The sequence below is a fragment of the Oryzias latipes genome, chromosome 6 (assembly GCF_053564925.1).
Source record: "Oryzias latipes strain Hd-rR chromosome 6, Olatipes_Hd-rR_3.1".
Lineage (NCBI taxonomy): Eukaryota > Metazoa > Chordata > Actinopteri > Beloniformes > Adrianichthyidae > Oryzias > Oryzias latipes.
The window spans coordinates 27,264,362-27,292,359 of record NC_136242.1 but is presented as its reverse complement, the minus strand read 5'-3'; the positions used below and the strand labels follow the sequence as shown (position 1 = coordinate 27,292,359).

Sequence of the window (27,998 nt, the reverse complement as noted above, 5' to 3'; positions counted from 1 at the left end):
TTGTGTATTGAAAAGCACAATCCAAAATCATTTATTTGCATAGTTTTGGGTCAAACTTTAGACACAACAATCTTGATTTTTTTTCACACCTTATGAAATATAAAACTTGAAATTTAAACAAACCTTTCAAACGTCTGTACAGACAAACTCCACACAGCTTTAGATGAAGTGACGCTGCTGTCAAATCACAAACCTTTTAGGAGAGCAGAAAGCTTTTGTTTAAAATAACGATGACAAAAAAAGAGACATCAGACCCTGGAGCGCTGCTGTACTGAGTTTAAATTAGTGTCAGCTGTGCCCTCCAGGGGAACGCCGGTCTGGGTCCTGCCCAGAAGTTCAGACAGGAAAACACGCAAAAACACCAAGAACTGCATCAGACAATAGAACGGATCCTGAACTCTGAGGACTTCGCTCCTCACAGAGTTACAGACATGAACTGCAGGTGCTGGATTCGAAGCTTCTGCTGACAAAGCATCTTTTCCAGGAAACTCAGAGGTAGAGAGACAAATGAAGAACTAGAACCACCGGGACAGCTTTTCCTTTTTTCCAGAAGGTCTTCAGTTCTTGTTTTGTGTTCTAGTTACAGGAGTCCTGTTGAAGCGAAGGTTACATCCTGGAATCTGTTAAGTTTTTTTAACTTGCATTGAAACGTTCATTCTGAAAGTGAGCGGCTTGTTGCCTAAACATTTTGAGTCTTCAGAGAAATCCACAGAAAAGGACAAACATGCAGAACGCGCTGGTTGATCAAATACTCCAGTCCATCACAGACGGACGAGGAGTCCACCAGGAAGGTGCTTTGGGTTTGTGAAGCTCAGGGAACATAGTTTGGCTTCATGGTGTGTGAGGTTGGAGCAGCAGAACAGGTCATGTGACTGACTAATGGCATTTACGATCATCTGTGTGAGAGGATCTAAAAAGCGTGCCTCTTGATTGCTTCGGCCATTCCGTTGTCGAGGGCGACGGTTCCACCTGCAGGCTAATCTGCAGAGTCTTTGTTGGCGGAGTGAGGGGAGAACTTCAGGCGGAACGAAGCTGAAGAAGAGGAGGAAGAAGAGTTACATCACAGCCCGTCTGAACATGCAGCTGCTTCGCTGCCAAACACTCACCGCGCTGCAGGGACTCCGCCACTGGCTGCTTGCAGTCGTCCGCTCGGTGTCCGCTGGAGCCGCAGTTGAAGCATGACAGGTTTCCCACTGTGCGTTTATGGCCTCCATTACCCATGATGCTGTGGGGCGAGTAGAAGCCAAATCCCTGCTGTGGGTCATGTAATGCCAGGCTACGTTGGTAGGTGGTTGGAGGCCCCATCACGGGGTAGGAAACAGGCGGGGCTGCGTAACTGGCAGCACTGGATGAGGACACGAGGGGCGTGAGGTGGAGCAGAGGAGCCAGGGTGAAGAGGGAAGAGCCGGAAGAGAGAGGCTGCAGATAGCTGGCGGCTGCGTATCCTGGCGGCGCGCTGTAGGTGCCGCAGTTTCCGTGACAACCGCAGGAGCTGCAAACGCACAGGGAGAGGCTGTGACTTGATCTCTGATCCAGAGAAGTGGAGGATGCGCACGGGGAGGGGCAAGAGGTGGGCTGAGGTGGGAAGTAAACATTTCCGGGAACTGCAGCAATTGGAACTGAGCTTCCTGTTACCGTGGAAACAAAGGCACTGGGAGGGCCGGGGTTTTCGGACTGAGAGGAAGATTTTGAGGAGGTGAAAGAGGAGGAGAATGAAGAGGAGGTGGAAGGGCAGGAAGGGAGGAGCAGGGGGGGCTGAGAGATGTGGTGCAGGCTGTTGGAGGTGGAGGTTGGGGCGGAGCTAGTCTCCACCATCAGATCCACGGCGCCAGTGGAGGGTTCGTGGCAGGAGTCCATAAGAGCCGAAGAGCCGTCCATGCTTAGCCCAGAGAACAGGTTCTCTAGCCTCCCCTCCCCCCCTCCCCTTGACAGGAAGCTGGCACTGCCCACATCTGTGCACAGGGGGCGGGGCTTTCGTGGGGACGAAAGTATGCGCATGGAAACTGGAGAAAGCAGCGACTGAGGGTAGCTGGACTGCGGGTGGAACGGAACCTGACGAACGCTAAACGGGAGGTGGGAGGAGCAGGATGGGGGAAGAGGAGGAGTGGGATCTGTCTGGACAGGGAGGACCTGGGCAGTGGGGCGAGTGGACGGGGTGGGGGAGCTGGAGGTCACAATAAACACGCAGGACCCGCCCTTCTCTGGGGTGCCCGATTCTGGCACTGACGCTCCTGAAACACCAGAAAAACCAGAGTGATGAAGACAGAAAATCATGACTGAGTAAAAATAATCAGGTTAAAGGTTGAAATATTTCATCCGTGCTGCACAAAACCCCAGAAATCTGACAATCCTACTGCTGCGGAGAATGGTTCAACCTAACTTCATCCTAATAAGAAGGCCTGATGCCTCAGAACGAGACTAAAGGGTCCCTGAAACCCTTTAGGCTCCACCCCTGCCCAATGTTACCAAATTTAGATAAACAGAGCCCCATCGTCTTTCAAAGCAGCATATTGGAAGTCTGTTACGCTCGAATACGTACGCCTGTGCATGTCTCTGACACGTTCGAAGGCGGAGTCACAGCAGAGAGGCGTCCGAGGCGAGCAGGAGGAGCTGGAGTATCCTGACGAGGAGTTGCTGTCCGTGGACACCGGCTGGTGGTTCGGCACGCCGTCCACCTCCACCCGCAACTCTCCTGTAAAACACGTAGATCCAGTTATGGCTCTGACTCACTGACCGGACTAACATTCAGCTTTTCTTCTTTGACGCTGAGCTTGTCTAAATTCCAGACGTAACGGAGGTGGAGCTTTACAAAACCCAGTTAGAGGTACAAAAAGGAACTAGGTGGAGATTTCTCTCAAAGAAAGATTTAAAGTATAGTTTTTCCTTGTAGTCATATTCTAAAAAATAACCCACGATTGGTGAAATCTGTGAAATACAGAAATTTTAACCCTTGTGCTATTCTAGGCACTTTACCATTGGGAGTTGGGTCATATAGACCCACTAGACAGTGCTCTGAACCTTTTTTCTTCAATGATTTGTGATCTTCACTGGTGTCCATGGATTACATGAAATCTTTCCACCTTTATCCACCTTTGTCATGGTAGGGAGAACACGTCTATGCAAGGGTGGGGTCATCTAAGATAGCACAAGGGTTAAAATGTCCTTTTAAAAAAAAATAATACTACAAGGAAGCATGAAGCTCAGGAACATTATCATTTACTTCAAAGTTCTGTGAGCCATAGAGGACCATCTGTCAGCTTTGTTACCTGCAGGGGGGACGCCGTGAGCCGAAGGTCCCACATGGTTTGTAGGGGTCACCCTGGCAATGCCGCTGCATGGCCGCTTCTCCATCTTCATCTCTCTGCTGGGAGAAGATCAGACAAATTCATACAATGAATTATAAAACTCCCCAATAAGATTTTTTCTTCAACACATAGAGACAAGATCAATTAAAATGTATCATTTGTGTTTTTACATTTGTGCTGTTATCTGTGTTTGGCCACTTTGAGTTCAGAGAAAGGTGCGTAATTATTATATTATTATAGAAAAATTGATGCATCTCTTCAGTTTTTCCACTAGGGGGAGACAAAAACCACTAAAATGCCTCCAGATGTGTCGCTCTGGAAAATCAGTGCACAGGAGTTACCTGCCTAATGGGAACATGCTGATAGTGGGAACGGAAACACAATGCTCATTCTCTGGAGGGATTTGTGCTCCTGCATGTCCTTTTTTATGCTCAACTTATCACTAGTTAACCATTAATGGACTTTCAGATAAAGCTGATTGGTTGAGAAAAGCACTTAATATTCTGTAAGGTTGTGCAGCATCCTGGGATTTTCTGCTTGAGGTGAAGCTCGTCAGATGGTTTTATCCTGATAAAGTTTGTGTTTTGTGCAGCTTACTCTGCTAACTTCTGCAGCTCCAGCTGCGTCTTGAGTTTCTTCTTCGCTCCCTGAGTGAGGTCGTACTTGTTGAGGTCCTCCTCTGTCAGAGCTAAAAACTGGAGAGAAAAAAAAACAGAATAGGAAAAATGAAGTCAGATTATGTTTGAAGGAAACACTTCATGGTTTGTTTGGACCTCCACACACCTCCTCCATGGTCAGCTGTTTGAAGACGGGGTAATATTTATGCAGGCGGAGTCTGCGGAGCCAGTCCAGGATGCCGTTCTGCTCCGGCTTGCTGGACTGGGTCGACGCCGCCGGCTGCGTGTGGGGCTGGGAGCGCGGCTGGGAATGAGGTGGGTGCAGGGCGGGCTGAGGGCCGCCGTGTGGATAAAGTTGGTGCTGCAGCTGAGCGTATGTGTGGTTCAGCTGGGACGAAGCATCACTGGGAGCCAAACTCCTGGTGGGCGGGGCTTGGATGTGAGGAGGGAGGGAGGAGGTCGGGAGAGGATGCATAGGGGCATGAATGGAGGGAGGAAGCGGAGGTGGGAAGGAGGAAATATGAGGGGTGGAGCGGATGGAGACAGAGTTGTTTGTGCTGATGACGGGCTGGACGCTTGCCACTCTGTACACTGCCCTGAAGAAGAGGAGAAACCTTTAAATAACCTCCATAAAACAGAAACATAAATTAACTATAAAAAACATTTTAAGATAGAATAATAGAAGAAGGGTCAGATTAAAATAGGAATTTATGATTTTATTATACAAAAATGACAAATTCCTAAGTGAATGGAAAAGTTATTATGTTTTACTTAAATTATTTATCTAAGATGATGCATTTCTATCTACTCTACATATATTTAATATTGTAAAACTGTCACTTTTTTGTTTTTGTGTGTCTTAATGTGTGTATTATTGTGCTACATAGCATTTTGAGCCTTTAATAAAGCAGAAAGTTTGGAAGAAATATACACAATTTCACCATTTGTCCACAAAAAACAATTAATTTTTTTTATTCTGAAATTACTTTTATATATACAGTTTATCTGTGTTTCAGGTTTGTCTCTTGACAATGTCTTATTCATTTTGGTAAAAAAAAAAAGTCGTTTTCTAATGTATATTAGTAACATTTCAAAGTCAGACAAAACTGTGATGATCAAACAGTTTTATCTGAACTTTTATAAAGTACAGACCAAAAGTTTGGACACCTTCCCATTCATTTGAATGAGAAGGTGTGTCCAAACTTTTGGTCTGTACTGTAAATCCCATGCTCCAGAACAGAGTTAATGCCAGCCATTAATATAAAGATATTCATGGCCCTATAAGAGTGCGCTTTCATATTTGGTGTTACGGAGTGAAGGAGAACAGTAATAACCCCCCCCCCCCCCCCCCCCCCCAACACAAAATCCTCCGGCGGGCGGCCGTGTCGAGCACCTAAGAACGCATGCAGCTTGTAATGGAAATGAATAAAATGGAAATTAATAATTAGAAAGCGGTAAATTTGTCTAATTTCCTCGCGAGAAGGAAACTTCTGTTGTAGAATGAGGATGTGTATGTGCTGCTGAAACCGTGCGTGTGTGTAAGAAGAGGGAGCGCGTGCAGCGCAAGAGGAAGTGAGAGGCGTGGCGCAGGGAGTGAAGGAGAACATGAATAAGCAGAACTTTCAAAAAAAAAAAACTTTCAAAAAAAATATATGTGCGGTGATGCAGTTATCGTCACACAAAAGAGCTAAATGGAAGAAGTTTCCATAATTGAAAGCATTAGAGCTAAAAGTCTCACCTGTTTGCTCCTCTGTACTGCAGCAGACAGCTGAGATCTGTGATGAACACAAACACCAGCATGTTAGTTCAGCCTAAAATTAGTGCTAAAATGAATAAAACAAACTTTAGGGAATTCCTTTCAAAGAAGGATGTCTAAAAGATGGAGGAAGACTTTAAAGGAAACATGAGTCAAAGACAGTCCTCCAGCCTCTTCCCTCTGCAGCAAAAGAACTTCAGGAACAACTGGAAGCATCCGTCTGGACCCTGAAGACTAAGGAGATGACAAATTCTCTCCTAATGTTCAGAGGATGAAGATGCAGCAGATGAGAAGCAGCCAGAAAGACCTCTGCACTCAGGAACAGTGTTTGGATTCCAACCAAGAAGAGGACTGTTGAAGCAGAACCTGTTCAGTTCTTTCGAATGCAAAATAAAACCGGCAGTTTATGTGGTTTCATTAGATGCTGATTGCCGAGGAGAAGCCTGATCAGTGTTACCCCCCTGTCTAGGGGCTTATGAAAGGATGTAACATCTAGGTAAAAGGAAAAACTAAATACACCAACAACTCAAAAACACACGAACACCCAGGATGAAATTAAGCTGGGAATTTATCTACAGGGAAAAAAAACTCAAAACTACACAAAAGCCACCAAAATACAAGGACCAAAGCCTCTATCAATATCAATGTAAAGCTCGGCTGCTGCCAACAGATGATGTGGCAGTATTTAAACCCGTGCTGGACGTCCACAGCCAATCAGGTGCTCAGGACACTTTGGGATCCAATCTGCACACGACTATAGGAGGGGAAGAACAGGAAAGACAGAACCTCCCACTGCAGCAGAAAACAAAAAACAGATACAAACAAAACAATATTACGGTCACAGCCGTAACATCAGAGCTCGCAGCAGCATTTTCACTCCTCGCCTCGTCTGATCTCATTGGCTCCACACAAAGCTCATGCTGTGCAGAGAAGAAGGAACAGCGAGTAAAAGAAGGTAGAACGGTTCCTGCTCATCCAAATTACATGAAAACGAATGAACAATATCTTTTATCGTATAATCAAGTAAAAAAAGGAAAAGAAAAATTCTTTTACAGCTTCAATACGACAAATCTGCAGCAGATGAGCAAAGAAGGAAGTTTGGGATTTCATTTGTTTGTTTTTATTCTAAAAAAATTACTCCATTCCTGTTTTCTTTTTCCCCCCACAGCAGTTATTTGCAGCTGTTTAAGTTCTAATGCTGTTCGTTATTGTGCATTAAAGTTTTTTCTTTACCATATTTCTACTCAGATAAATATTGATCAATAAATGTATACATGAAACAGCCTGCCAAAAAAGGGAAAAACAAAGTAAAAAAATCAAGAATTATAAATAGGTCTACTCTGATTGGCCAGCTTCATACATGTGTTATAGCTCCGCCCACAATTTTAACAAATTATCAGAAAATGTCTACACTTTAAATATTTACCATTTCAATTGTAACCCTCAAAAATACAGTAAAAAAATGTACATTTGTAAAAATCAAAAGGCAAGATCACAACCAACAAAGTCTACACTGATCGGACAGCTTCAAACATCTGACATAGCCCCCCCCACACTTTTAAATCATTGTAGGAAAATGTTTTTTGACTTCAAATATGTACCCTCAAATATCCTTTACAGTAAAAGTAAATATGTTAAAGTAAAACAGCAGGGTCAAAATCGCATACATCTTCTCTGATTGGACGGCGTCAATCACTGATATAGCTCCACCCACCATTTTAATGAAATGTAAGAAAATATTGAAAATTAGAATATTTACCTTTTTCAAAATAAAATACTAAAAATGACACCAAAAAGCAACTCAGAGACAAAAACTTTATCATTTGCCAACAACATTTTTAAAAAATAAAAGAAAAATTTTGATGCCTACTGATGAAAATATGCATCAAACCACTTCTGCTCCAAACCTACCTTGATTCAGCATTAGAGAAAGCTACAGAAGAGGATTAGGGCCATGGAAAAAGAAAAAAAGGGCATAGAAAACTCTGACTTTTTCCTCAGAATTCTGACTTAAATCTTCAATTCTTTATTCAGGATTTCTTTGTTTTTCTTTCTTTGTGGCCCTAATCCTCTTCCATAGAAAGCAAAACCATAAGTTTTTTTTTTTTTAAATTTGGAAATGAATTCAGGTGTCAAAACATTAAATGTTGTTAAAAAATGCAAAAACAAACATAGTACTTCAGAAACGTAGCAAATGAAAATGTTTTTGGTTTATTTTCAGCCTGATGTTGGCCGTTCAAGAGCCAGCAACCACAATAAAGGCAAAACTAAGCTCGAATGAGCCACAGTCAAACCTAAACACCTGCACAGCTGAGAACTTCTCCTTTTAATCCTTACATTGTGTCTTATGCAAATAATCACAGAGCCAACAAAGAGTTTGATGCAAATAATAAACTGCTGTTCCTGGAATACAAAGACCAGCATGCAGTTCTGTGCAGGCTTTTCCTTGCGGAGCCTCTTCGGCTCATGTGAAACAAAACCCCAGCGTGAACCCAGACGCAGGTTTCCACCAGAACCTGTTGAACTGATGTCTGCGTGCAGCGGCTGTGTGGGGATAAGCCTGGTGCTCCGGCGTTCACCGTGAGCGTCTCACAGTGCAGGCGAGATGTTTTCAGAAAAAAAACACTCAGAAAGTTGCTGCTATAAATACTCATGAAGTCACACAAACACATGAGGTCACCGCGCTGCAGGCTTTCCAACACAAACATGCCACGCTGAATTCCCACACCCGACCAAAATAGACCCCCCCTGCAAACAGTAAAGAGCCACAGTTTGAAAACCAAAGCAGTTCACGGCTTTTCCAAACTGGACTTGAACTTGAAATTCTCCCAAAAGCGTCTCCTATACGTTTCCTGAACCTTTCTAAAGCGATTATTCCACACATATATTCCTCACATTTAAAATGATCTCTGCAAGAAAAAAATAACAACGCACCTGAGCTGCAGGTAAGCGTACTGGTCGAGGCTGTGGAGGAGGAAGAGGGCGAAGAGGGCTGGCGAGGTGACAGACGCCTGCCGGTCGCAAAAAACAGCTGGACGCATCGGTTCTGAAGAACAGGGCCGGACAGAGCTGCAAGACACCTGTAGGGCAGATGGACGGACGGAAGAACCCGCTCAGAACCCAACACGACAAACATAAACAGAAAAACATACTAAAGGATGTATGAGAGAAAAACACCGGACGAAGTGAACCAGAAATCCAACTGAAGATCTCTGGAAGGAGCAGAAATGTACCAGACCTGACCTCATCGGACGTTTATAACCCCTTTGTCATCAGCATGATCAAAACTTTCCTTAAAAACCCATTATATTACTTAGTAATACATTGTAGTTCATCATCATTCCACTAGGGGCGGTAGAAGGGCATTTCTTGCTCATTTCAAAACGGCTGCTTCCATAAAATCCCAAAAACACTTTGGTGCGAAAAGTTTTGCAAATTTTAAAAACTTTATCGTGACAATAACTCATCCATTATTCACTTTTTAAAAGGACTGATTGCTGTATTGAAAGAATCCAACATTTACTGATAATCAGTTCTTTATAATATATTTAGACCATGTGAAAATGAGGGGATCTAATTTGAGACAATGGAATTTTTTTCTGAACACTCGTGTCAATATTTCTGCATCTAAAACTAACATTATTGTAAGCAAAACTTACAAAATCACCAAATATATCATAATTGATAAAAACTTATATTGCAAGTTGAAATGGTATTGCAAACATTTTTTGTGGATTTGAATAAAGGCATTAAAAACATCTTAATTCCCCCCCCAAAAAATAATTTTCTGTCAATTCTTTGATGAAATGAGGTTTACAGGGTTAAGTAGACCAAAACACCTGCAGACAGGTGAAAAAAATCCTGCTACTGCAGTGATTGTTGCTGCCATCTGCGGCTCCAAACCACATGTCTCCTTAATCTGTCCGTAGTCTGTCTTTGAAGAAAAATGCCAATAATTTGAATGAATAATTGTTTTCTAGTTTTGATTAATTTGTTTCAGTTACGTTTTGTTAGTTTTAGATTTTAACATGTCAGATAACTGAGGCAAATGATGGCAAAAGGTTTAATCTACAAACAAAGTGTTTTTTGACACGAATAAGCTTAAAGTACAAATTCTTCTTATTTGCTCAACGATGTCTCATTACTGTTTTTACAGTATTGAATTTACATAAATAGATTTAGGGGCGCTCGAGCAGAAAGGGTAAGAGTGAGACAGGGGGAATACGGTATATGTGTCGAGGAAGACCCAAGTTTAATGTAAATTCCTGCTTTGTGAATGAATAGCATGAACTGACCCACATCATGGAAAATGCAAGAAATGCAAATGACACAGCTTTCAAGTTAAAAGCAATTGTTAAAAGCAGTGTCAAAAAATCCACCATCACCAACGGGTTTGGAAAAGCCGGTCTGCTGCATGAGGGAGAGGACAGCGAAAGCTCAGGAGAAAATTTGCCTCAGGTTGAGAGTGACACTGACAGCGACAACGAAGGAGACACTGAGAGAGTGTGTGGCGAAGAATATCTGACGCCATTCTAATCCGACACTGAGGAGGAAGACTTCCATGGTTTCAGTGCACAGGAGGAAGATGAAGAAAGCTCTCAGTGACTTTTACGTTCATGTTTTTTAAACCAGCCCTGTTAGTGCTGTGTTACGGTGTGTCACTGTTGTGGAAGAAAGCTTCCGGCACACGCGCTGCGCAGTACTTGCCTCTGAGGCGCGTGCAGCGCAGAGGCGCGTGCCTATAATTTACTGCTGCTCTCAGTGACTTTTACTGGTATGTTATTTTATCCAGTTAAACCAGTTAGTGCTGTTACTACCATATTGCTGCCGTGTTACTGCCGCGTCACAGGCACTGTCTGGAAAGAAAATCTCAGATATATTATTAAAACTTTGAAAACTCTTTCTGTGTACCATCTTTCTTTGTAAATTTATCCTGCGATTATTAGTTTTCTTTCTGGCGGTGGTCGGAAAATGCAGGGGAGATCCTCTCCGCCGAAGACGGCTCTTCCTTCGGTTGTTTACTTCCCCGTTCTGACCCTCAGAGCCTCCAGAGCGGGTTAATAAAGACTCATTCACCGTTCTTTTGGGAGAAACCTTCTTTTACCACAGTTCCCCTTCACTCAGTATTTCAAACATAAGCGCGCACCTCCAACACACTTCGGCTGCGCGCTCTCGCTCCCTCTTCTTTATGAAAAAGCATGCGGTTTCAGCACATACACATCCTCATTCTACAACACATGTTTCAATGTGGGCACATGCGGTTTATAGACATGTGCGGCTTATCTATGTACAAAATGTTTCATCCTTTAAAAATGTAATGGGTGCAGCTTATAATCAGGTGCACTCTATAGTCCAGAAATTATGGTTTATGTCATTTTTTGTTCAGTTTTATTTCATACGTTTTTTTAAGATTCTGCTTCTGAACTGAAATTCTAAAACAACCTCTTGGTTCATTGGTCTGATGACCCCTGACCCGGAGAGGGATTAAGTGGGTTTTGAAGATTGATGGATGGATGAATGAATGGTTAGATGGATTACTTAAGTCACTTTGTAATTATTTCAGTGAGAATTATTTCTTTCGTTAATAAATCCACTTGTTTTATACATGTTTATACAAAAACAGAAAACAGGGGGGGGAAAACTTAACTCACTTTCACCCCATTACCCATTCAGGTCTTTAAGCCTCATTGAATCCACATAATGCTGTGATGCCTTAAAATATGGTTAAAAAAGGTAAACCCTTATTTTTTGTTATAAGAAAAGCTCAAACCTATTTTTTTTGTCTAGCCTTAGTTTAAAGTTTTAAACACTAAATGTAATCTCCATTCATGAGGACATGAAGAAACCCTGATGGGTTTTTATCATAAATTGTAAATCTGGACTAACCTGGGGTCCGCCTCCAGTTCTTCATCAGGAAACACCTGTGACAGCTAACAGACAAACATAAACGGACCTGTAAGCTTGGTGAGTTTCAACCAAATAAAACCAAACGTTTTAAGAGAAACTGATTTAGGTTCTTCAGAACTGCGAAGACCTTTATGACTCTTTGAACATGTTTGTGTAACCGGACCTGGGATATGAGCTCTGTCACCTCCTGCTGGGTTCTGGAAACAGACGATACAAATCCATCCGACCAGCTCACCTGGAAAGGAAGAGAAGGGGGGGGAGGAATAAAAGGTTGCATCTCAAAGAGCTGCTACTAGTCAAGGACAAAACATTTCCAAGAAAAACAATCATTAGTGAAAGTGTTTGTCTGAAATCCATAGATAGTAAATATTTGGCAAAGATCCCACAAGGCTAAGAAACTTTTAGAGAACTTCTGTTATAACGTTTACCATAAAAATGTCCTAAATGTTTCAAGACTTCCTCTGGAATGCTGCTTGTCATAAGCCAGTTAAAGGACTGATGCCAGCCATTTTGTTTCTTGTAACCCACCTCGAACACGCAGTCCGCGGCGTCCTCTGCTTTACCGCTCACTCTTCGCAGTGCCACCCTCTCAATCACAGCTAAAAACAAAACACTTCATTCAGATAAAAGATCTTAAAAAGCTTGTTCTAAAAAAATTTCCTGAAAACTGTGCTTACATGTGCTGCAGGAACGGGAAGATTTTTTTTTTGCATTTTTCTAAGCACCTTTCAAAATAAAACTCCAGATAAAACTCCACTGCCTCTTCTCTTTTCTTCACAGATGTATTTCTATGAGGTTTTTATTATGATGAAACTAACATAATTTGTATTAAAGTGGCCTGTTATCCCAAAATTGCAATCAGAGAGAGTAAGTTAATCGATAAAAAAAAAAAAGACTGGAGAGAATTGAATCTGAAAAAAACTCTGGTGATGGATATTCTAAGGCTGCGTTTGATAAGTAGCTAACGTTACCACATTAAGGAATGTCCACACTTTTGTGTGTTCTTTATTTCAATTTCTAAATAAAAGTCTTTCAATCACTGCCTCTGAATACTCAGCACATAAACCAACGACAGAGCGATCGTCGTGATCTTTGCTGCTGCTGTGGGGAAAGCTCAACAGGTGTTGTGCCAAAACTCGTATCCCTGTCAGAATCTGTATCTCCTATGGCGGGAGAGCGCAGACAAGTTCAGACGCAAAGGTTTTGGTCGTTACGCTCCGATTTTGCCCTGAAAAGCGTCTAAAGCAGATAAATGCAGACAGTCTGTTTCACTCTTTAGCAGCAGATGCTTTATCACTCAGAGCAGATTGTTTGCAGTTTGTGATGCAACAAAAACTGAGATCTAGATTCAGCCACATCATAAATTTACGAAACATTGAAATTTATTGAAAGAAATCAAACATTTTTGTGAAATAATATTGACAGACTTTTAAATTGTTAAGCCACAAAGTCATGAAGTCTGTTTGGCTCCGGAATAATAGTTTTGGAAAATTGGATTTAAACGCACAGACGGTCTTAACAGATTGCTTTAACAACAAGATTTGTTAATAGTTTCTCATTTCAGATAACAGACAATACAAATGAAACCAAAATGAACTAGGAAGCGTTTGCCAAAAGACCAACAACATGCATAAAAATTCATTATTGTGTTAGCCTATGTATGTGATAGCCATGTTATTTTTTTTAGAAAGAAGGAACGTTTATTCTTACTGCTGTTCTTAAAGATGCTTTAGAATCAAATATGTAGATTCCAACCTGGTAAAAAAATGCTTCACTTTTATTTTAATAAACTTCCATTTAAATGTTTTATTTTAGGGAAACACACAAAAAGACTCTAAGTAAAGAATATACAAGCTGTGGTATTTTTCCATTTCTTTTCTCTAACAGGGACATTCATCACTGAACATGGTCCAGTTATTGAATAAAGAAAAAATATTAATATACATCAACGTCTTGGTGCTCAGACTATGAGTGTTTTGTTCTGATTGGGGTTTGGATCCTGAAGAAAACAATGTTTTCCCCTTTTTCACTCAAATTAACTACTTTTTAAATTACACTTTAAATACCTTTGAACACATCGTTAAATTTTCCAGCCTGAAAAATAATCGCAATTTAAATGTTAAAAGTTGAACAAAAGAGTTGTACCCCTTCAGATATTTTATGTAATGGTGAATAAAACATTTACAGGCTATAATAATGTGAATCTAACTGACTTTTCTGACCCGCCTTATCCTGGATACGTTTGTGGAATATAACTGAACAATTGAATTTACAGAGTATTAATCAGGATTAGATCAAAGATCTTGCGTATAAATAAACATGAACACTCTCTGTCTTCTGATACCACGATATGAAATACAAAAGACTCCATAGCCTATAACGTTAGGAAAGTTTTGAGCAAATTTGTTAACATTTTTAACTTGTTCTGGACCTCTGAACCTTTAAAGAACCATCTCACTCCACTTTAAAAAAAAAAAAGAAGCTGCACCAGGACCATTGAAGTTCACGTCTCCAACATCTGGTTTGGAACAAGCTGCTTCTTTGTGAAGATACACTTTCTTTACTCACAGATTAAACAGCATGACAGTGACGCTGAAACAACCCCGCAACTGAAGTCTGTCTGAGGCGTCCCATTGTAAACACTAAAAGTAATTGATTGTTTTCACACATTGTTTCTACTGCGTTGCGAGCACACATGCCTCAGCAACAGAGGCAGGTTTGAGCCGTTCCCTCTCTGTCACTTTGACAACGTGAGGTCTTGGAGGAAAAATGTCTTCCAAAGCCAGATTCTCTGGTTTCACCATCAAACTCAGAAGAAACTTGAAGAAATCAGCAGAAGTGGGGTTCTGACGGGGGAAGGTTTTAAGTCCGGGTTGCGACTGGGACGCCACTGCTCAGTTTGGAAGCCGTCCTTCATCACTTCACTGGATGCCTGTTGGGGCAACAGCTGTGAAGTCCTCGTGCAGTCCGTCATCTGCACCCACCCAACCAAACGCAAACTCCACACACCTAAATGTTCTCTGTGATTCCAACTGGACTGTCATTTATTCCCTCAACAGATGCTTTATTATTCTGAACATCACAGCTCACTTTTGGAAGACCTAAAAATGGATGCAGGAGTCTCAGACATGCAAATAAAACCTCCCTGACGTGTGTTTTTTGCTGCTGAGTGCTCTGCAGAGTGACCACGTTTGAGGGTTGGGTTTCAGTCGCGCCTGCAGACATTCATCCCACAGCGGGTTCCCTGACGGAGCGGCAGGTCGAAGGTTTCAAAGAGTTGATAATGGAAGGTTTCCAAGCAGAGGATGAGGTAATGCTCTCATGTAGAGAATGATCTCTAAAACAGGCCAAGCAGGTCAGGATCTCTTTTTTGTTTTGTTTTGATGCAGAAATCTGGGATTTGCATGTTTGCTAAACCTGTTATTTAAGTCTGCAGACAATAAAATCTAGAGAAACTCCTGAAATATTTTTTTATCTGCTTGGATGTATCTCACATCTTTGTATCAGTGCATCTAAAAATAAAACTGTCTAGTTCAGTTGCCGTTACCCTAACTTGACTGAAGATTTCTATTTTTAGACAAAAAAACTTTAGAACATTATTTTTTTTTCAATTTAAGTACAGCATGTTTTAAGTTTATACTTTGAAGAGAGAACATCTTTTTGTAACTAAGGTTTACTTTTACTAAAATTTGTGGAAATATTAAACAGGGAATTTTCTTTAGGTTGGATTTTGTAGAAGTACAGTTGAATGTAGAGCTTTTAGCCACCAAGCCCGTGTTTTATGAAATAAACTCCCAGCTCATGTAAGAGAGGCCGACACAGTTTCTACATTCAAAGTTAGGCGTAAAACATTCTACTTTGGACAGGCTTATTGCCAGGCTAGCTAGTAATATTTAACTTATTGCTCCTCCTACCTTACCTACTGTAATGAAGTTTGGGGGAATAATTGTAATTTTCCTTATATCTATTATACAGACCGTATTTCTCTGCAGAGGGAAGATTGTTTCAAAAACCGGGCCAGGACGGCCCATTCCCTCTGCTTAGATTAATACTATATTGTTTAAATATTGCTATGCAAAAAATGTAGATTTTCTATTGTTTTTATTATTATTACCATCCACTGTATGTGCCATAGTGCATGCAACTTACTATTAACATGTTTGAATTATATTTTTTTAACAATAACAATGAATTGCTAGTAGGCTACTAGAAGTTAGAAGCTGGGGAAAGTATGGTGCCCCGGGTGTTTCTGTCTACTTCTCCTTCTCATTTCCTCTACTCTTGATTTATTTACCATTTAGTTTTCCATGCCTCTGTTTGGTGCATATGTTGTCCGATTTTTGCCAGTGGGAAATTAGTGATTCTAGAGTGATTCCAGATTCCAGTTGGCTCATTTGTGCTCCTGCTCCTGTTCTTGGTCGTGGACCTCACCTCTGGCTCGTCTCGCACCCCCAGCCGCCCCCCCAGTCCCATCTGGATCAAGCCCATCGGCTACACTATTCACATATGTAGTTGTTTAGTTAGATAAGCTAATTCTTCTCTAACAGTCCTGGTACATCGCCTGTCAGTCCTGGGAGAGGAATCCTCCTTTGTGTGGACATGCCTGAGGTTTTTTCTCAAGTTTTTTTTTTTTTTTTTTCTCAAGTTTTTTAAAGGAGTTTTTCCTTACAAAGAAATAGGGTCTAAGGGCATGGATGCCCAATTTAGTTTAGTCAGTTTAGTTTAGTTTAGTTTAGTTTAGTTTAGTTTAGTTTAGCAATCAGCTATTGTATTTTATAACTTATTTTATGTTTTGTACCATCAGTAAAGCCTGTTGAGACAACTGTGTTGTAATATTGGGCTACATAAATAACATTGAATTTAATTGGATTATTTCATGGATTTAAGTTTTATTCTGTGGATATTTTTGCAAATTATTTGCATTTTTTGTGAAAAGAGGAAAGTTAATGTTTATTTCCCCCCCCAGGATTTTTTAGCATCTTAACCCCGCTGCACACCTCAGCCTGAAGGCAGCATTCTTTGCAGCATTTACGTGCTTCAGCATGTGGCGTCTTGTTGGGATCTCCATCAGACTCACCCTTTCCAGCTTTCCCCTGATGGCTCTTGGTTGCTGCAGGATTCTGCCCGCCAGATAAAGGTGGGTGTGGATGTCCTGCAGCTGGTGAGAGTGTTGGAGGGTGGAAGTCTGGGTGAGAAGAAATGTCATGGTTGACAGCTTGGTCTCCCTGCTCCAGGATAGCCCCTGAAGTGTTCCTGGCCTCTCTGGTTTGGTTCTGAAGAGTCAGAAAGAAGCCACACATGCTTAGAAACAAAGCATATTTTATGTTTTTTTCTTTTGGTTGCTCTTTTTTTTCCTTTTTTATGATTTTTGTCACAAACTGAAGCAGGAGTCAAGCTAAAGTCTGATTAAGCAGCTGGAATTGAACCTCTACACGGTTGAAGATGTTTCACTGCTGGAGGCAATGAAGGAAGAACCAAGGGAGGGAACATGATGTTCCGTAGGAATCATTGACTGTATTTGAGAACTGGACCGAGTGAGTGTGATGTCACTGTAACTGATGAGGACAACACAAAATCTGCCAATCAAACGTTTCGAACATTGGACAAGGGGGCCAGCAGCCAGCGAGCACTTCATGTTTAGAGCACAGAGGAGGGGGCGCCACCCGCTTTAGAAGTTCAACCTATCTATCCCATGACAGCTCTTGAAAGACAGAAGAGACAAAATCATTTCCAGATTAATGAGTCAATGTTTGCAATAATTCATGTCTGTCCTTGTGCTTTTGAACTAGTATTTATTCTGACTTTTTGCAAACTTAAAGCAAATAAAAAAAATTAAAAAAAACTAGTTATGGAAAGAAGAAAATGATCGGATGGACGGGTTTATAAATTCTGTTCCATTTGTTGGGTCTAGCAGAAAGAACAGAGCAGGTGAGTCTGAATGGTTTCATATCTGTCACATGTCCACTTTCATCTGGGGTTCAACAGGGCTCAATTCTGGAGACACTTTTTATTTCTGTACCTTCTTCTTCTGGACTCCACCCTAGGCACAGAGTTTTTTTCATTGCTTTGTTAACAGCAAAGAAACGATTAAAACTGCTTCTGTCATTATGCGACCCTGAATTTCTTTTTTTTTTTTCAGTAGAACACGGCTCAGTTTTCCTGGCAAATCACAGTTTATTTTCAAACATTATGATGTTTTTTGTCCTCCGAACAAAGAATTGAAAAATGCATGTATTCTTCTTTATAACTACTAAAATAATGGATGATAGCAGAACGCTTTTGACTATTTTAACCATGTTTACATTTTCTGAAACACTTCAAGATTTGAGATTCATAAGACTCACTGGAAGTAGAGGTTTGTAGTGGTAGTAGTTTGTCATTTTTTGAATTTAAGATCAAACCTTTCAGAACTAAGAATGACTAAAAAACACTTTAAAATATACTTTAGAAAGCTATACAAGTAGGAAGTAGAGTTGAGAATCATAGCCAAAATATCCAGCTGGTTCAATTTTACTGAGAAGTTCACAATTTTCTGTCAAATTTCTGTAAAAAACACTTCAATCAAAAGCAGATGTATTTGTTTGGTTTAAAATTTGTTTTCACAACAACAACATTAATACTAATTCTTATACTACTGCTACTACCAATATTAATAAAAAATAATACTAATAATAATAAATCATATTTACTAGGCCTGCACAATATACCGCAAATTTATCGTTATCGCGATATCAAGCTGTGCAATATGCATATCGCAAAAGTCATCACAAATCGCAATAAATGGTTACCTTAAATATGCTAAAACAATCTTATGGCAGCTTGAAGCATTTAACGAATCAAATAAATCCATTTATGCATTTGACCAATCGGATGGACCCTTTTATGTTAGATGTTTGCATCCTACCTCGCCGAGGGTCATTTGGAGTATACATTTTAAACTGTTGCAGTGAAATGGGAATGATGCTTTTGGTTGTTTTGCTATTTGTTTATTTACCGCAAATTATATCGTTATCGCAATGTTGATCACTCATATCGCATATCGCAAGTTTTCCTCATCTCGCGCAGCCCAATATTTACAGTCAAAACTAACATAAAAGTTGTTTCTTTTTTTGCCTGGTAAAAAACAGAAATTTCCTTCAAATAAATCAATACATGGATTTGATGACTCAGTATTGACCTTTTTCTATTCATATTAGTAAGACATGAGTTAGGCTGGATTCACATGAATTTATTCATTGCCTTTAGTTGTTCTGTTGAAGTTTAAAATACTTCACATTTTTTATTACTGATCTATCTTCTTTAAAACCTCTGATCCGGTTTGACAAACAAAAACTGTAAATTCAGTAAAGAAAGCAGCAACACTTAAGTAGAAACAGCATCTTCTGCAGCTGCTGACATGCCGAATACAATTTAACCCCTAACCAAGTGCAGCTCCGACTGATTTTCCTCGTGACTGCTGGATGCCTCTCCTTTGAGAGAAAATGAACCTCATAATATGTCAGCAAAATGAAAACGGTGCGTTTACAGACGCCTCTAAAAGGAGGAAAAAAGGCAAATATTTACCTCTTTTTTTCCACTGCGCTGCGTGCAAACCGAGGTTAACGCCAGCTTAACTGAAAGCAGAACATCGATGCTCTGAAACCACAAACTAACAGAAGAGACGTTGGGTGAATTCCTTAGACTCAGTTGTTGTGCTTAAACCAAATGAATGACAAATGTAACGGAGGGACAGGAAGACGCAGTTAGTTTCTGGTTTGACTTGTAGAATCCAATCAGGAATATCAATGAGCAGAAGTTCTTCAGGAACACGGCCTAAAATCGTACCGCCAGCAGATCTGAAAACAATTAAATTGCGCTGCCACATCCGCATGTTCCTCTGCCAGCCAGAAAGCCTTTCTGCAGCACTCTGAAGCAGCAGGGAGAAAAACTAAGGCCGCTTCAGTCAAGAAGAAGAGACAGAAAAACTGGGAGAGTTGGAAGTTTGGAGCTCCTCTTTTCCACTCGAGGCCAGCTTTACAGTGCTGCTAATTTCAACACTGGTTTTGTTTTTATAGATATATAAACCTCACACATAATGAGGCTATTATGCAGGCCTGCACTGGTCCAACTGGGTTGTAATGTAAAGCATGTGCTCAGAACTACTGAAAGGTTACTGGATCCAAATAAAAATAAAAAAACTGAAATGAGGAAACAGTTTTTCTACTCCTCTCAGTCAGAAAAGATCAAATCCACCAAGAATAAAAGCCGGGGCGGGATGTTTCTGTATTAAACATTTAAACACGAAGAATACCGACCAGAGCCAAGAATGATAAGGAGGAAAAAGAAGACCAGGGAATACAGTGGTGCTGTGAAGAAGTAACTGCCTCACTTCAATTTTTACAGCCGAAATCCTATTCATACTGTAATTAAAAAAAGTAACTTTTTTCAAACTTGAAAGGCTTCTGTCAGGGAGATTAACAGACTTCATTGACACTTCGTTAGGCATTATCCCTAATTAAAATGGATTTTTACTTCACTTACAAACTTTAGCTAAACAGCTAAACAGTTTCTTTTGGTTTTTTTTTTTATATAAACAGTTTTAAGTGCAAGAGGGTGGAGTCTTAAATTATCTTAAAGTCGGGATGTAAAATTATTTTTTCAAAGATTTATGGACTCAAAAGTTTAGCTGTTTGGGAGAAATACTGAGAATGGTGCATTCTGGTCAGGATAAGGTTAAACTTCTTTGTTTACAATGATATTATCTTTAAGGGACATTCCTGAATTCCCCGATCGTTAAAGTCTCTTTGTTTATATTCACTCTGCATTCCTACTTATTATGTGGAACTTGAACACTGTCTTCCACAGGCTTGGAGCCGGGTCAGCTACTTGCTGTCACGGCTTCAACGCTCATGTCATACATGGTGGAGCTTTTGCAGAGGATGCTGGGATCTCTGCTTTTCCATGAAAACCTGCCGTTTCCTTCAAAGCATCGATGGAAAGACGGCCTGGGAGAGAGCTAGAGCGAGAACATTTATAACTTCCTGGGGATTCGAGTGAGCGCATACACACATGAACACATGCACACACACACTCACACAGACCACAGAGGGTTGATTTCAGCTTAAAGAAATGTGCTGACCTGCACTAAGCAGGAGCCAAGGGCAACAAAACACTAAACACAACGCTACTCTCTGAGCTGGGTACTTTCCCTTACTGCTTGCATTTAAACATGCTCTGGCAGTGCAGTACAAACTGTTGAAGTCTGTTTACCTCTTTACTGCCTACTTAGTAAAAAAAAAAAACTTAAAAGTTTCTTTTAACTCTATCTTGCTCCCTTGCTTTTGTCTGATCCATCCTTCAAGGATGATTTAACCAAAATGAGTCACTGTGCTTCCTGTATCGTCAGGAAATCCCCTCCTCTGAGGCTGCAGCGTTTTTTTGTTGTTTTTCTTTTAGATGTTCACATCCAGGCTGAGGAGGGAACATCTGGATGTTAGCATCAGGGCATCTGTGTCTCACCGTTAAGGTTTTTCATAAAGAGTTTTCCACTGTGACAGGAAGAGAAAAGATTCATTCCAGAGAGAGGCTTTTGGTCATCAATGAGTAAAAACTGTTGAGCTGCACAGCAAGAAAAGGAAGAAGGTTTGTTCAGGAACGTCTGCAAGTTGTACAAACTTTTTGTGTACTGAAAGTAAAATTTGCAATTTGTAAAAAAGAAAAGAAAAAGAAAGGTAAAAAGTAAGCAGATTTTAATATGTAGAGTGAATTGTGGACATTAACAGAACAGGGTGGGATTAAATAAGTTCGCTTCCTTCCACTCCCTTTCAAGCAATATTTATTAATATGTCTAATTATCCTCAGTTTGATTAGTTATTGTATGAATGTATAACTGATGATTGTATTGTTTTTGTGTATTATTCCTATTTGATTGCTTGAAATAAACCATTTCAAATCAAATCAAATAAAAAAACACGCACTAGCACCTGGATGATGACAGAAAATCATGTTCCAAAAAAGCAACAAAAATGTTTGTCTACACCTGACGACCCCCCCCCACACACACACACACACACACACATGTTTGCACAAAAGTTAATGTAAGACGAATGCTGTGAACTTTGACGAGTACGGCAGTGGCTCAGGTGGTTGAGCGGGTCCTCCAATGATCGAAGGGGTCGGCGGTTCGATCCCCACTCCCCCCAGCCACCTGTCGTTGTGTCCTTGGGCAAGACACTTCACCCTCCTTGCCTCCAGTGTGGCTCCACTGGTGTGTGAATGTGCATGAATGATCCCGGTGATGGTCAGAGGGGCCGTAGGCGCGAAGTGGCAGCCACGCCTCCGTCAGTCTGCCCCAGAGCAGCTGTGGCTACAACAGTAGCTTACCATCACCAAGTATGAATGAGGAGTGAATGAATAATGGACACAATGTAAGCGCTTTGAGTGACTTGAAAAGCGCAGATAAATCCAATCCATTATTATAATAGTGCATTTCTGGAATAATTACCATTATTAATATAACACAGATACCCATTTGATCTGTGATTGTTACATTGGTATGTGAATAATTACTACGACTTCTACCTAGACTACACAGCTGTTATATCTAATACAGGTTAAGTGATTATAATACTCCCGTTTGAATTCAAAGATCATTTTGAGACAAAGAAAAGAAGAGAATGCCAAAAATATATCTTCTGACTATAACACACTGATAAGAACTTATCTCCCATTACTTAACCATGTTTACTAATTAGGCATTACAACACCGGTACACTTTATGAATTTTTACCGGTTTTTCTTCATCATTCAATAAAAGTAAACTTTGGGAGGAGAAGACCAAACACATTAATGAGAAAGTATTTGTAAACATCTGCTAAAACTCTCTTAACGCTCAGGTTAAATGTGGAGTACAGCAGGGTTATTATTTGGGTCCACTGTCGTTCCCCTGCTTTCTCCCAGCCTGAATGCTTATTGCCACTACTGTGTTCCCCCGCATTTCAATATTCGCGGTTTCACGTATTCGCTGATTTTTTTCCAGTCATGTGACTCCTCCGGTTCATCACAAAAACTTAGCTCAAGACGCTTGTATGAGACTTTTGGGTCCAAAGGAGGTGCTGCAGGGGACGAGGGGAGCGGAGATGAAGAGCATGCGGATGAAGAGCATCCCCGCCGGCTGCTAAAGAACATTTCACAGCTATTTCCACCGGTTCCTGAATCGCTATAATCAAGAGTTTGTGCCCCTGCGCGGAGAAATGGCATCAGCTGACTCAGAAGCGGCCGCAATATTCCCCAATACGCTGAGGAGGATAATCGTGGAGAATAATCATCATGCGGAGCAGGTGTTTAATAAGGATGAAACCGGCCTCTTCTGGAAGAAGATGACCTCTCACACTTAAGCGATGAAGGAGGAAGCACGGGCTCCTGGTTTTAAAGCACAAATCGACACTAATAATATGTGGTATAAAGTACGCTCCGGTACAGTCTATTGCTCTGAATTAAAAAAAACTCTTTATGTTGAGCATTATTCCTAATGTTTTACAAAGTATCAGAAATGTTTCAGAAGTGGTTTTTAATAAGTAAGGATCGGATCGGTGACAGACAGTCGTCTGCCGTGAGGGTGGGGGGTTCCAAATATTTGCAGATTCTGCAGATTCGTGTGTCTCTGGTCCTGAACCCCTGCGTATACGGGGAGAATACTGATTAATGCTGTTTTAATGCAGTCCGGTTAATTAAAACAAATGAGTGCATTAGAAATTACACAGTGCAAGTATTTAATGAGTATTTAATGAGCCGTAGTTTTTACACTTTTGTACATGTTTTACTTTATGAAATTTTTTCTTTGGATCTGGGAGTGCGTTAAATCTGTTTTTAGCCTTAAAATCACTTTTGATAGCAGTAAGTACAACTGTAAAATTAGTCCTGTGTGGAAATGTTCAGATCCCAGTGTAACTGCATGGTTTTTTACTTCTTTTTTTTCAGAAACTCCTTTCTCAGATGCATCCACACCCTCAATCCCTCATTTTGAAGCTTCTTATTTAAAAATGTAAATTTTGTTATTCATTTTACTCTTTACTATTTCTTATATTACTAAATTCTTTTTTTTCTCATCCTCAGACAGCCTCACAGCTACTTTCCAATCATGATGTAGTCAAATAATTCTGCACCGATTAGATGTAAGCAATGGCTTTGTGTGCTTAAAATGCTAATATTCTAATATATATCAATTAAATTGCGATTTATAGGGAATTATTTCTTCATACATGCACGTTTTTCCTAAAAACTACTGGAAGATTTTTACAGCTGCAAAGAATATACATTTTAATGAGTTATGGTGTTTGAATTTCACACAAAAATGGTAACACTCGTGATGGATTTTATGCTTTGCAGCATGAAAACACCAGGGCCTGCAGGGCTGCTGTTGTTTCCGTGATGTGAACTGTTAGCTAAAGATGTTCTCCGTCCCCAGAACAGGAACATATAGATACAAATGTTGGTGGTATGTCTGATTGATCCACCTGTTTGATTTTCAGCAGCTTCTCAGTGGATCAGCAGAAAATATCTTATTAGCACTCCATCTCTGTTCATCTTCAGCACAAAAGAGAAACATAAAGACTCGGTAGCCCAGGTAGGACCTTCTGACTAATTAAGTTGAGATACAAATGTGAAAATTTGCTGTTAGGATCCCTCAACTCTGAACAACCAAATCAGGCAGAATGAGCGTTTTAGGATAGGATTCTGTCTTCCAGCACTCTGTTACTTTTTTAATGCATCTGTTTAACATATCTGATTGAGACTTTTTGTTTGCCACGGCTTTCCTTGCTGCTATTGTTTGAAGAAGGCGAAAGGAGGAGCAGGGTACCTTGTTCCAGCAGGAGCAGTGAGCATGGCACGGTTGGCAGGTGACTCCGGGGGAATCTGCGGCCTGCGGCGGGGACGTGGCCTGGCGGGTGTGGATGGGATGCAGCTGTGGATGACAGACGGCAGCTCGAGCACCAGCAGGTCCTGCTGCTAAAGCCTCTCCTCCACTTTTACTTGCCTGAAATGACAAAAGATTTAGCGAAAGACGACGAATGTGACTGAATGTTACCTGCAGATGAAGACAGGGCAAAATGAAGTCCACAGAAAAGGGAAAAAAGCTTTTTAGATGTCTTTATTTGATTAAAAAGATTAAACAAGTCTTCAATAAATGACCAAAGCTCTCAAAATAAAAACTTTTATTATTCTCTAATGGTGATTAAATCTTACTTTGGCTGCTGTTTGCTTGTGTGTGGCCACAAACTGATCTTTTCTTAGATAAACTGTAGTTTGCAGCTGGAAGCTTTTCCACCACAAGTTTGTAATTTAACTGATTTAGATCCCTCAGCCGGCCTGTCATTGAGCAAGACTCACCTGCAATTTTGTACCAGGACTCGTTGGTTCCCACTGTTGTTAACTTGTGCTACACTTGTTACACTTTCATTTTGTCAAAACAGTTCAAACGTAAAAAACGCTTTAAAAAAATCCTCATTTGTGAGTTGCAAGATGTGACAACTGCAATTCTAAATTCACAAGAAATCTGCTTCAAGGCATCTGGATTTTACGCATCAATTCTGCTGAATAAACTAAGAATCTGGCTACTTAATTTTTCGAAGCTGATGTTTCTGCTTCCTTTAAATCAGTGTTTTTCAACCAGTGTAGTGTGCTGTGGGAAGTCGCCCTCACTAACTGATCTAAAAACATTTTCCATCTTCAGGATATCAGTTTTGTGTTCGTCCAAACAGGCCCTGATAAAACACTGAGTAGTTAGGAATATGAAAGATCGTAAAATACTTTTTTCTTTGTGTTTATTTGATTCTATTAAAGTTATTTTGATAAGAATGACTGTAGCTTCAGCTGTTTTAGGAAAAGTCCCGCCCCTTTAACAGTCTCTGCCAATCATTCTTGGAGGCTTAATCACATGTCATCAGTCTGACCAATCAGAAGTGGTTAAAGTCTTCACTTCCTTGTTCTGATTCAGCTCATAAAGTCGCTCAGTTCCAACAAAAATACCAGCTAAAGCTCGTCTTTAGTGGTGTACAGAATCCGGTGTTAGACCGTGGAAAAAGTGAACAAAACAATGAACCTCAGAGAAGCGAGTCTGTCTGCGTCTGGCAGCTGTTTGCACAACATCTCCCATGATGCATTGGGTTAAAGTGACAGCGTCTCAGCGCACATGAGTCTTTCGTAATAAACTTCTTGAAACCACAACGAACAAGCATCAAACAGTTTTTAAATCTTCTAACTTAACTTTTATTACATCTATTAGAAAAAAACAGCTGCAGCTTCCAGCTTTTTCTGGAATTATCACAAAAATGCATGTGAGTTTGTAGAGGGGCTGTAGATCAATACAGACTATGAGTTTCTCCTTTTTTTTTTTTTTTGGATGCTGGTGTGCCGCGGGATTTTTGTTTGGGTTAAAGTGTGCCATGGCTCAAAAAAGGTTGAAAAACACTGGTCTAAATAACTGGTGCTAAAAGCCTCTTCCTCTATTCATAATGAGAACGCCTCGTTATGGATGATTGGTCATTTTTCAGCTCAATTTGACATCAAATTTTAAAATGATGTTCAATTATTGCTATGTTAGATAAAAACCTTAAAGGACCACTCCGATTAAAAATTTTTTTTTTGTGGTTTTTAACATGTTCTTGCTCTAGCGTTTTTATGATGATGGAGGACATAAATAAAGAATATTAGGATCAAACTGCATATCTGAATATTTCTTTAGTCAAATCATTGTAAATTAGGAGCAGATGATAAAGTGGAATTTGAAAAAGAGCTTATTGTGACACAGAATCTACACTAGGCGGGCCACAAGCTCCATGATCTGCTCCATTCTGCTGCATCTGCTTGCAGACAAACAGATCCATATATGTATACATTTTCCTCATCTGAGCTGTTATCTAGGTCAAACCTGTACGGCTGGATAGCTCCAATATTGCTCTCCATTTTTGTTGCACTGGTAATGTTAGGTTGGTAATGTGAGGGGCTGTAAGCTAGCAGGAGAGCATGTAAACAGAGAGCTCTCAGTTATGGGTGATGGAAAGGATGCAGGGTTTCTCAGTGGCAACAGTCCAGCCCACAACTTTCTAATGATACTACTGTATAAAAAACTACTAAGCTACTGTGTGTCCTAGAGAACGACAGCTTTGCATTGGTGGTTTTCAAGGTACATGTTTGCTTTGCTCCAAATAATTTAGATTAACACTTTAAAGTCATTCTCTGCACATCTTTTAAACTATTGTAAAAGTGATCCAATAGTCTTTCAGTTGTGGTTATGCTGTTTTTAGCCAACATCTAAAAACCTGTGTTGTTGTCTAGGACATAGTTTCTGCAGAGCAGCAATAGTTCATTGGAATTTTGCCCCTGAGTTGTGGGCGGTACTGTTGCTGCGAAGTAAGCCTGCCCCCATTGCCCTTCATCCGTCTGTTTACATGCCCTCCTGCTAGCTTGCAGCCCCTCATAACCCTGTTTGCTTTAGAATAGTTACTGATTCATTTTGGAAAAAACATTAGGTTAAAAAAGTAAAAAAAAAATTTTTAATTAAGCAAGTAAAACAACTATTTTCATTCTAAGGGAGACGATTAAAAATTTCGTGTTTCTTAAAAAAACTGGGTTACCATAATATAATATACTAAGGACCCCATGACCTTTGACCCTATGGCCCCTCCAGCCTCACCTGCAGGAGGTCCTGGATCTGGCCCTGGATCTGGCCCAGCTGCTGCCTCAGCACCTGCTTCTGGTGGAAGCTGAAGGCAGGGTGGTTGGAGGCCATGGTGAAGAGCAGCAGGAACTGCTCCTCCGACCCCCCGTCGCTCAGCGGCAGCCCGTAGTTGTTGATCACCGAATCAATGTGGGTCAGGGTCCGGAACAGGACCCCGGCGGCCTCCCGGTTGTCCGAGCCCAGCAGCGCCAGGGAGACCAACAGCTTGCTGCGGACCACCTCGTCCGTCATGTTGGTGAGAGCCGCCAGGTCCGCGGGGTTGTTGGCTTTGATCTCTGCATCCCGCAGGCAGTGGTAGTCCTTGCGGGCCAGGTCCTCCAGGCACGCGCCGATGAAGCGCAGCTCGATCGGGACGCAGAGGTCCAGGAGGCCGCACAGGAACTCCGCTCTGTGCGCGGAGGTGAGCGCGGAGAACCAGCGGTACACCTCCTCCCTCTGAACGCAGCTGCGGCTCTCCACCATCCTCACGCGCATCCACGCGCGCTCTCACTAAACTTTCACACTTGGAAGTAAACTTGACATCAAAGAAAGAGCGCGTGCGTGTGCACGTGCCTCGGCCGCTGAAACTAGTTATGACACGCGTTTTATGTTTTTGTTTTTTTGAGGGTGTAAATAACCAAATAAAGCAGCAGTTGTTGTTTCTTTTGTTTTCAGAGCGGCAGCAACTCTCGAACGGGCCTTTTGCTGATCATAAT

The 27,998-nt window shown here is 41.0% G+C and overlaps 1 protein-coding gene across 2 annotated transcripts; it reads right to left on the bottom strand.

Moving 5' to 3' along the window:
- zcchc14 (zinc finger, CCHC domain containing 14) lies at nt 1-27,964 on the bottom strand. 2 transcript variants are annotated; one of them, XM_078948928.1, is made up of 14 exons: nt 27,259-27,964; nt 24,424-24,600; nt 16,663-16,858; nt 12,114-12,184; nt 11,713-11,820; nt 11,565-11,608; nt 8,613-8,758; nt 5,661-5,697; nt 4,089-4,518; nt 3,903-4,000; nt 3,267-3,364; nt 2,540-2,692; nt 1,107-2,231; nt 1-1,032 (listed from the first exon to the last, which is right to left on the bottom strand). In XM_078948928.1, the coding sequence occupies exons 1-14, from the start codon at nt 27,775-27,777 to the stop codon at nt 977-979; spliced, it is 3,258 nt and encodes a 1,085-aa protein (XP_078805054.1). In that variant the 5' UTR covers nt 27,778-27,964; the 3' UTR covers nt 1-976. The 2 variants fall into 2 exon arrangements, with proteins under 2 accessions (XP_078805054.1, XP_011474634.1); XM_011476332.4 differs by having other exon boundaries at nt 11,749-11,820.
- Nucleotides 27,965-27,998: the final 34 nt, after the last annotated feature.

Bases quoted from the DNA above. Each gene is read 5' to 3' on its own strand.
- zcchc14 (XM_078948928.1), bottom strand. From the start codon at position 27,777: ATGCGCGTGAGGATGGTGGAGAGCCGCAGCTGCGTTCAGAGGGAGGAG. The intron at 8,759-11,564 runs GTTAGTCCAGAT...TCTGCCCTACAG, and splicing joins GAACTGGAGGCGGACCCCAG to GTGTCTTGCAGCTCTGTCCG. The intron at 3,365-3,902 runs GTAAGCTGCACA...ATCTTCTCCCAG, and splicing joins GAGCTGCAGAAGTTAGCAGA to CAGAGAGATGAAGATGGAGA.